This window comes from Mya arenaria, chromosome 4 (genome assembly GCF_026914265.1).
Source record: "Mya arenaria isolate MELC-2E11 chromosome 4, ASM2691426v1".
In the NCBI taxonomy this organism is placed as follows: Eukaryota; Metazoa; Mollusca; class Bivalvia; order Myida; family Myidae; genus Mya; species Mya arenaria.
Window position 1 is genome coordinate 75,009,889 of NC_069125.1, and position 10,899 is coordinate 75,020,787.

Sequence of the window (10,899 nt, forward strand, 5' to 3'; positions counted from 1 at the left end):
TACGTACATCAGATCTTCTAACAGCGTGTCTAGTGCAGACTCTGGACACCCGAGTCCAACGACCAGTGTAATAGTAGTTAGTAAAGCAGACAGTACGTACAACAAGCTAGTACAACCACCAGTGTTACAGTAGTTAGTGAAGCAGACAGTACGTACAACAGCCTCTAACAGCGTGTCTAGTGCAGACTCTGGCATCCCCAGTACAACCACCAGTGTTACAGTAGTTAGTGAAGAAATACACGCACTACATTCAATCATACAGTGGCACTTATCTTCAATACTAATGTTATGGTACAACGAAGACTTGCAGATCGACAGACGATGATCTCTGGTTCGAAACTTAATCAAAAAAAAATGTAAGGCGTACATATTAGATAACTTTCAATTTCTAAAATCGTTTAAAACAATATATCATTTATATATTTAATAGAAGTATAAATAGTGCTATACAAGTCTGTGTTTGTCTGTTTCACATTACAGGCCAGCCATTCATGATTTGGGAATATATGTGAATCCCATAATTTATCAAGAGAACAATTTTATAAGAATATGTTTTAAAAATGTATTTAATAAAAATATTCCTACGTATATTTACATTATAAATATAATAACATAACTTGTAATAAGCATTTGCTAATTTTTGGTACATTGATGATACAAGGATTATCCATTCTGAAATACAGGTAGTTCGAGACTATTTGCATGCCAATTGATAACGGTTAACGCATGGTTCACCTAAAACTATACAATAAGTTGTGTTTGATTTTCACACGCAAACTACTTAAATTTATGTTGAACCCTTTCCAAACCTTCATAATTTTTGTATCCCCAACGTTCACTATCATACAGTTTAGGCTTGATTATTTTTATGAATATATATTTTGTTGAATATATATACATGTATTTGCAAATCAATCGACAGAGGCTAAATGGTTGCATAAATTTTCCTAAAAGGCAGTACCTAGCTTTAACAGGATGTATTGATATTTCTATTTATCCTTAATAGATAGACCCACTATTGCTAAATACTATTCCTAGATACTTAACCCTATCAGATATATCCAATGGAAAAAGCTCTTCCATTTGCATCAATCCATGACATAGTGAGCTGATATACGTCCCGCCCATTCAGACGATTTGCTAAGAAAACGAGATATTCTGGCTTCTTCTGAAGTTCGTCAAAGGTATAACAGTTTGTGAAAGTTGGGATAGTCAACACTGGCGCTGCGAGCACCGGACTGCCGCGTTTCCAGTGTTAGTTTTTAGGCTTTTATCGCTGCTGTTCAATTCTCGCTCACTGGAGCATTCGTCCCGCTGGTCGTCTGCATTTTTAAATCATTGGTCTTATCCTCTTTCAGTGTGGTTCTATTTCAAACTGATAATTTCCAATTTTTTTATTTGGCCCAGTTTTGGCATGTTAAAGTTTTCTGCGAAACCTCACGTGGTTTCTTCGTTCTAAGAAAATATATTTTATTATACATAATTAGGGCCTACTGTTTTGTAAACAATTTGCTAATAAACACTAAATTGGTCATATAGCTGGTTAAGATGTTTCGTTTCTTTTGTAGTTTTTATTTGCATTACCAATATGAGATCCAGGATACCGTGCGTAACGCCTGTCTTGTGCTATATTGTGTGTCGTTACCTAATGTTCATCTTAGAGGACCACTCTCGGGCCTGTGCTTTGCCCAAACCTAGTGATACAGATATGCGTGCCTGACTACGGATTCATGACGGAGTGGCGGAAGCGCGTCATTGAAGGTTAGTGTAGTCATTAGCGACACCCCGGTCCCCTGGCCCCCCATCGTCGACATACACAGTACTTCAATTCGTTACACTTCATACATAGTGGAGCATAGCGCATTAGTGTATTGGAGGTATCCGACGATGCTGTTCCCCATACCTCATTTCAGTTTCGCAAGGCACTATACCGTTTGTTTGTTGTTGTTTTTTTGTTTTTTTTTGATTTTTTTTGAAATATTTTTGCTACCGTTTGAAGGCCAAAGCTCAATACTAATGTCTGAATACTACAGCTCCTTGCTACTATCTCAAGGCCACAGCTTCTTGCTGACGTCTCCAGGCCACAGCTCATTGCTACTGTCTGAAGGCCACAGCTCGTTGCTTCTGTCTGAAGATCACAAGCCCTAAATGCTTACGGCCACAGGTCATAGCTTCTGTATGAAGGCCACCGCTCCTTGCTACTGTCTCAATGTCACGTGTCGTTGCTACTGTCTGAAGGTCACACGTCCTTGCTTCTTTCTGAATGTCACATATCTTTGCACTGTCTGAAGGCCAATAACCCTTGCTATCGTCTCAATCCCACAGCTTATCGCTACTGTTTGTCGGTCACAGGTCCTTGCTACTTAAGGCACCAGGCCATTTCTATTATCAAACGGCCACTGGTCATTGCAACTGTCTGAAGCCAACAGCTTCTTGCTACTGTCCGATGTGGCATTCAAACAAAAGCAAGGATATTTGGCATTGAGGCAATAGCAAGGAGCTGTGGCATTGAGAAAATAGCAATAAGCTGCGACCTTTACAAAGAAGAAAGAACATTTGGCCTTCAGACAGACACACGGAGCTGTGGCCTTGAAACAGAAGCAAGGACGCGTCGCCTTGATAAAGTAGCAATAAGCTGCGATCTTTAAACAGAAGCAGGGACATGTGGCCTTTAGACAGACGCAAGGAGCCGTGGCCTTCAGACAGACGCAAGAAGCTGTGGCCCTGAAACTCTTGCAAGGAGCTGTGGCGTGCCTTGCTACTGTCTGAAGGCCACGTATCCTTGCTACTGTCTGAAGGCCACATGTCCTTGCTACTGTCCGAAGGCGAAGTGTCCTTGCTACTGTCTGAAGGCCACATGTCCTTGCTACTGTCCGAAGGCCACATGTCCTTGCTACTGTCTGAATGCCACATGTCCTTGCTACTGTCAGAAGGCCACGTGTCATTGCTACTGTCAGAAGGCAACGTGTCCTTGCTACTGTCAGAAAGCCACGTGTCCTTGCTACTGTCTGAAGGCCACGTGTCCTTGCTACTGTCTGAAGGCCACGTTTCCTTGATACTGTCTGAAGGCCACGTGTCATTGCTACTGCCAGAAGGTCACGTTTCCTTGCTACTGTCCGAAGGCCACGTGTCCTAACTACTGTCTGAAGGCCACGTGTCCTTGCTACTGTCTGAAGGCCACGTGTCCTTGCTACTGTCTGAAGGGCACGTGTCCTTGCTACTGTCTGAAGGCCACGTGTCCTTGCTACTGTCTGAAGGCCACGTGTCCTTGCTACTGTCTGAAGGCCACGTGCCCTTGCTACTGTCTGAAGGCCACGTGTCCTTGATACTGTCTGAAGGCCACGTGTCCTTGATACTGTCTGAAGGTCACGTGTCCTTGATACTGTCAGAAGGCCACGTGTCCTAACTACTGTCTGAAGGCGAAGTGTCCTTGCTACTGTCTGAAGGCCACGTGTCCTTGATACTGTCTGAAGGCCACGTGTCCTTGATACTGTCAGAAGGCCACGTGTCCTAACTACTGTCTGAAGGCCACGTGTCCTAACTACTGTCTGAAGGGCATGTGTCCTTGCTACTGTCTGAAGGGCATGTGTCCTTGCTACTGTCTGAAGGCCACGTGTCCTTGCTACTGTCTGAAGGGCATGTGCCCTTGCTACTGTCTGAAGGCCACGTGTCCTTGCTACTGTCTGAAGGGCATGTGCCCTTGCTACTGTCTGAAGGCCACGTGTCCTTGCTACTGTCTGAAGGCCACGTGTCCTTGCTACTGTCTGAAGGCGAAGTGTCCTTGCTACTGTCTGAAGGCCACGTGTCCTAACTACTGTCTGAAGGCCACGTGTCCTAACTACTGTCTGAAGGCCACGTGCCCTTGCTGCTGTCTGAAGGCCACGTGTCCTTGCTACTGTCTGAAGGGCATGTGTCCTTGCTACTGTCTGAAGGGCATGTGCCCTTGCTACTGTCTGAAGGCCACGTGTCCTTACTACTGTCTGAAGGCCACGTGTCCTAACTACTGTCTGAAGGGCATATGTCCTTGCTACTGTCTGAAGGGCATGTGTCCTTGCTACTGTCTGAAGGCCACGTGTCCTTGCTACTGTCTGAAGGGCATGTGTCCTTGCTACTGTCTAAAGGCCACGTGTCCTTGCTACTGTCTGAAGGCCACGTGTCCTTGCTACTGTCTGAAGGGCATGTGTCCTTGCTACTGTCTGAAGGCCACGTGTCCTTGCTACTGTCTGAAGGGCACGTGTCCTTGCTACTGTCTGAAGGCCACGTGTCCTTGATACTGTCTGAAGGCCACGTGCCCTTGCTACTGTCTGAAGGGCATGTGTCCTTGCTACTGTCTGAAGGCCACGTGTCCAACTACTGTCTGAAGGGCATGTGTCCTTGCTACTGTCTAAAGGCCACGTGTCCTTGCTACTGTCTGAAGGCCACGTGTCCTTGTTACTGTCTGAAGGCCACGTGTCCTTGCTACTGTCTGAAGGGCATGTGTCCTTGCTACTGTCTGAAGGCCACGTGTCCAACTACTGTCTGAAGGCCACGTGTCCTTGCTACTGTCTGAAGGGCATGTGTCCTAACTACTGTCTGAAGGCCACGTGTCCTTGCTACTGTCTGAAGGCCACGTGTCCTTGATACTGTCAGAAGGCCACGTGTCCTAACTACTGTCTGAATGCCACGTGTCCTAACTACTGTCTGAAGGGCATGTGTCCTTGCTACTGTCTGAAGGCCACGTGTCCTAACTACTGTCTGAAGGCCACGTGTCCTTGCTACTGTCTGAAGGGCATGTGTCCTTGCTACTGTCTGAAGGCCACGTGTCCTTGCTACTGTCTGAATGGCATGTGTCCTTGCTACTGTCTGAAGGCCACGTGTCCTAACTACTGTCTGAAGGCCACGTGTCCTTGCTACTGTCTGAAGGGCATGTGTCCTAACTACTGTCTGAAGGCCACGTGTCCTTGCTACTGTCTGAAGGGCATGTGTCCTTGATACTGTCAGAAGGCCACGTGTCCTTGCTACTGTCTGAAGGGCATGTGCCCTTGATACTGTCAGAAGGCCACGTGTCCTAACTACTGTCTGGAGGCCACGTGTCCTAACTACTGTCTGGAGGCCACATGTCCTTGCTACTGTCTCAAGGCCACATAACCTGCCGCTTGCTTGCTTTTCTTGATGCTGGTTTTTAAATATGTACGCACGGCGGCGCCGCCGTTGTGTATTCTTTTCGTATTACTTTAGAATTTGTATTGGTTTTTTATTTGTAAATTTATTCTTGAGTGTTTTTTCCGTGACCATCACTGATTAGGCCTATAATTTTATAACCAAATGTAACATCGCATGCAGTACTAGTCTATATATTAATCAAGGGTCACAATCTTTATGATTGTGATTGCAATATCGTCTCATCCCGTCGAGACTTTCCGTCCGGTTTAAAAGAGACAGGGGTGTTTGCGTTCTGCTCGTGGTCACGTACTAATGGGCTTTTACTGTTCGGAATTGTTTATCAATTAAATCCCGCTTCCGCGAATTTAACACACAGTACATGTTACGAATTTAAGTAAGTTAGATATTTGAAGAACCTTTTATAGCGTTTTAATTATTTTTATTATTTTTTTACTCCTATAATATCAATATGCGACTTTTACCAGCTAACAGACTATCTTTATCGAGCAATTGAAAAAACAACATGCCACAGGTCATTGCCACAGGTCAAGCCGAATGTTACATGTAATAAAGCCCAAATGGACAAGTCAGATAGCAATACCCAACTATGCAAGCCATGCCTTTTATCCGTTTAGAAAAAACGGTATTGTTATTTTCGTCTTGAACGATTTTAATAGCACTACTAAAACGATTAAAAAATAATCTCTATAACAATGTGCAGTCAACATTTGAGGATTAAGTGGTGCAAAAGCTACAAAGCTAACAATGTTACAAGTGTTCTTTCTTTCATGTCTTTTGAATGTAAAGGGCGGTTTGCGATCGGGCGTCACAGCGCGTACCGGACATCACCAGGAACACTCAAACGGTTCTACGCGACACATATAGAGTTCGGGAGTACGCAGCCAGGGTCTTTTAATAGGAACATGGTGTTTCAATTAATGAAAAACAGCACGGGCAGTGAATGACCACCCAAACAGCAAATAAGTGGTGCCCAGGACGTTTCTTCCAATACGTCACTTCAGTGAGGTAGAACCAGCCCTCTCAGTGAAGGGTCGCACAACGGCGTGTCAGGCGTTTACAGACCATCCTCACACACGCTATTTCAGTGGGGTAGAACCAGTCGTCTCAGTGAAGGGTCGCCAAACGGCGTGTCAGGCGCTCACAGACCATCCGCACATACGTCACTTTAGTGAGGTAGAACCAGCCCTCTCAGTGAAGGGTCGCACAACGGCGTGTCAGGCGTTCACAGACCATCCGCACATACGTCACTTTAGTGAGGTATAACCAGCCCTCTCAGTGACGGGTCGCACAACGGCGTGTCAGGCGCTCACAGACCATCCGCACATACGTCACTTTAGTGAGGTAGAAGCAGCCGTCTCAGTGAAGGGTCGCCAAACGGCGTGTCAGGCGCTCACAGACCATCCGCACATACGTCACTTCAGTGAGGTAGAAAAAGCCCTCTCAGTGAAGGGTCGCACAACGGCGTGTCAGGCGTTTACAGACCATCCTCACACACGCCATTTCAGTGGGGTAGAACCAGTCGCCTCAGTGACGGCTTTCCATGCGTGCAAACAAGGCTTCTTTAGTGATATTTTAAATGCCCAGCTTGAAAAACAACAAACTGTGAACGTTCCTTACGATGTTGTTCCAAACCTGAAAACAAAATTTAAAATATACATAATTAAATTATATATATACGATCTTCTGCCTTATTTAACGTCGTATATAGGGCCTTATAAACGTGTGTTGTACTCATTCGGTATTTGTCAAGACACAATAAGACATAGTTATACGTTCTGGCTGTTAAATTGACCGATATTTTTATTTACTTTTATCGCCAAAAATGGTTCGGTTAGGGTTACATCCTTTTCAAAAACAGGTAAGGTAGGTAGGCTTTTTATTTTGATTTTTTTTAAATATCAGGACTTTATATGAGAACGTTAATGTTATCATTGGAGAATAATGTTATTGGTCTGTTTAAGATTTGAAATACAATACATTATTAAAACACACACTCACAATGTGTTTTGTTTTTATCAACTGACTTTAAACACGGTACGGTCGGCATTTTCGGGTAACACTAACCGAATGTATTCTTTAGGCCCACACCACATAACTATGTTTATACATGTAATGTTTTTACTTTACCATGCTACCAGATATGTAACCGACGTACCCCCGCTTTCTCGCAGACATCGTCTCGAACCCAGGCGTCAAGATCCCTGTATACCTGCGCCGGTTTGGATTTGTTATGCAGATCCTGGCACAGCTTGCACGCAGAGCACGTGCGTTCTGCCTTAGTGTAGTATTGTCGGTAATGGAAGTAGCTGTTGTATAGGTTTTCGTCCTGGCTCACTTTCCGAATGTACTGTCCGGCAGTTTGTAAACTATCGAAATCATATATGTTTATATAGGAATGTGGTATAACAAGATCTTCATATACGTGCTTCCAGTTGACAATGGGTATCTGGTCACGGTCCAGGGCATGCCAATATTTTTCAGTCACATAGTCCTTGCAGTGATCATTTTCAAATGCAAAATAAAATTTAAATTGTTTCAAGACGGAGTCACACGATGTGTCGTAAGGGTTCACCGGATTTAAACCACACGGGGTATTGTAACAGCTTCCGAACTTCTCAATGTTTATATATTTCTCTAATTCGCGTACAATTCTGTACCGCCGACCCGGGTCGCGGCAGTTACTGATCATCGCCGCAGCCTCACCTGTTTTTTCCAGGAATGTGTTTCTATCCTGTAAAAGCTTGGAAGTCTCCTGCCTCTCCTGATCACCAAGGCGTCGATGCGCGCCGTATGGCGTATGGATATCGGCATCTACGCGGTACCATCGTGTCCAGTTGAATCGGCCATTGAGTATGGCTAGGTCACCCCAAAGGTGTGGTGGCGGCTCAAGATTCTCTAACACCCAGACCTGGTGTGGGTCGCGCCACCGCGGGAACTCGACCACAGACCTAGTTCCGATCCGCCACTTCTTCGTCCACACATCAGACAGGTGGAATACCACTGCGTCGGCGGACTGGACTTCCGCTTTGTCGGCGGTCACCTCGCACCGACTGTCACATGTTTTCAGGCACGTCCGGGCTGATGTGATATCCGGGGGTTTCTCAAAGAATGTCGTCCAGTGTAAAATCTTCTTAACTTGTTTTTGTCTAAAATGTTTATTTGGAAACGAAACTATCTTTTCCACACCTGAATAATCTTTGGATGATTTCAGATATATAACACTAAGCAACACAACGATTAATATCAATACAAATATTTTTAAACAAATTTTCCTAGTGTATCTTCCCATTATACATAACAGGACATAATCTTCACAAACGGTTTTAACATGTACACGTCCTGTTTAATGACCACACTCGTCTATTGTTGATTTACTTAATATTGACAATCGATTTAACCTTTAGTGTAATCCATTTTACAGTGAGCGCGGCGTGGCTACGTTGTATTGTGATACAACTCGGAAACATCGACATACATGTATATCGCCGCTCCCCGTAACTAGTCGGTACAAGACATCGGACGAAGTAGGCCTGAATATCGTGATGTAGTCTGGAGTTCCTTCCCCTTACTCTGTCGTATGGATCATTGCTCTTTTTAGTAAGAGCTATTCATAGAGCTATTCATATTCTTACATGTAGCTTGGGTAGAGCCTATAACTAGCTCGTGCATTCATGTGGTTCAAAACGTTCTTGCTTTAATAATTAAGTTTTAATCCCTCAATCAGTTTTGTTAACTAGATGTTTAAAAAGCTTCTGCATTTGATATGAAAATCATCATATTCTGTTGTAAGATTATATAAAGCTTTATTTTTATTATTATTATTATTATTATTATTATTATTTTACGTATTTTACGATTTAATAACCGACCTATTATACATACCATCATGCATATACGTACACAGGAATACTTTTGAAAAGGCTTTTCATAGTAAACCTCTGAGGAAAAATTGTTCTTATGATTGCATAGGCTTTACACACATTTATTCTCCTCGAAACCACTTAATAATGCCGACCACCTCCGTAGTAACCCTTTGATTCAAATGGATAACGACAGATGTGTATGATACGAGTACATGTACATTTGGAAATTTTACGGTGAAGTTTCAGCTGGTAGAAACTCAATAGTCCGTTCTTTTTTATTATCAAATATCGAGATTTTTTTATCCGGAATTGTCGGACATTACACAGCCAACAACAGCTTTCTTAAGAATTTCAGCCCGCATATTACTTCCATGTTTGATCTTTCAGAGCAGATTTGGTAGCCATGTTCGTCCATTAGTCAGTCATAAGATAATGTATTTTATATAAAAAACAACAACAACTATTTGACTTGAGTTTGGTTTTTATAAACGCATTGTTTCCATTTGTCATCATTCATGTAATATCAAGATTGCGATGTACGTGAAGTTAGCGACCTAGCGGCCTAGCGGCGTGAAGTTAGCTGCCTAGCGTCCTAGCGGCGCGAAGTTAGCGGCCTAGCGGCCTTGTGTTATGCTGTATGCTGCTGCTCTCAGATGGTGACTATATCCGTCGCAGTTGATAAATAGTTTAAAGATGCACTCTTTCTTCCAAATAAGATACATGTATCACACTCCACAATGAGTACAATTGTTTTAAGTAAGGATGAATAAATTTCGAAAACAGTGGTTCTTAGGAAGGATACTTTGTTCAATTTGAAAGAAAGGTGCTGAAAAGACGGTATTTCTACCTTTTATAAAAAGTTAATCACTTTAAAGTATTTAGCACTCGCAAGTCAGTTAATATATGTGCGTTTTAAGCTATTAAATACACGGTTACAATCTTGTTATAAATAATTAATATTTCCATTAATGCATTATTTGGTCAGGTGTTAAAGGTTTATCACTCAAAATTTATGTTTGTAAGACGTGTGTATGTATTGATTTTAAATATGAGTGTCACTTAAAGTCAGCTCATGTTATTCAAAACCATCGGAAGTGGAGCATTAGTGAATTGTTTATAATTACATGTTGTATGTATATATATATATGCCAATCTACCTATGAACAACTCTAAACATTCTCCTTTCCTTTTCAGCTCTAAATGGTTGTCGTTTTCTTCTATTTTAGCTCTAAACATTCTTGATCATGTATAGAGGCATGAGAGACGGCGAAACTTCAGACCGATGCTCGAGGTGAGTACTCGGTGATTAAGGTGAGTGCCAAGTGCTGGAGGTATGCGCCCGGTGCTGGAGGTATGCGCCCGGTGCTAGAGCTGAGTACCCGGTGCTAAAGGTGAGTGCCAAGTGCTGGGGGTGTGCATCCAACGCTTGAGGTGAGTACCCGGTGCTTAAGGTGAGTGCCAAGTGCTAGATGTATGCGCCCGGTGCTAGAGCTGAGTACCCGGTGCTAAAGATAAGTGCCCAGTGCTGTCGGTGTTTGCCCGGTTCTTGAGGTTAGTACCCCGGTGTTTAAGGTGAGTGCCGCAGGAGGTGTGCATCCGGTATTAGAGATCTGCACACCGGGTTGTATGTGTACGCCTGGAGTTGAAGTTGTACGCCCGGTGCTGAAGGTATGTACCCGGTATAAGAGGTGTGCACAAGGAATTGGAGTTGTGTGCCCGGCGCTGGACGTTTTCATCAGGTGTACCGTCGGCGGCCGTCGTTGAAGGTGTATACATTGTGCTAGATGTGTGTACCCTGTACTAGTGGTGTGTACCCAGTGCTGTGTTTGCGATGTGCACCCGTTACTGGATATGTGCAATGATATTTGGGGTG

General features: G+C 43.7%; 1 protein-coding gene across 1 annotated transcript; it reads right to left on the minus strand.

The window, feature by feature from the left end:
- Nucleotides 1-5,571: 5,571 nt before the first annotated feature.
- Nucleotides 5,572-8,697, minus strand: LOC128230249 (alpha-(1,3)-fucosyltransferase 7-like). The gene is made up of 2 exons (XM_052942359.1): nt 7,319-8,697; nt 5,572-6,795 (listed from the first exon to the last, which is right to left on the minus strand). Exons 1-2 carry the CDS (start codon nt 8,450-8,452, stop codon nt 6,736-6,738), a joined length of 1,194 nt encoding a protein of 397 aa, XP_052798319.1. The 5' UTR covers nt 8,453-8,697; the 3' UTR covers nt 5,572-6,735.
- Nucleotides 8,698-10,899: the final 2,202 nt, after the last annotated feature.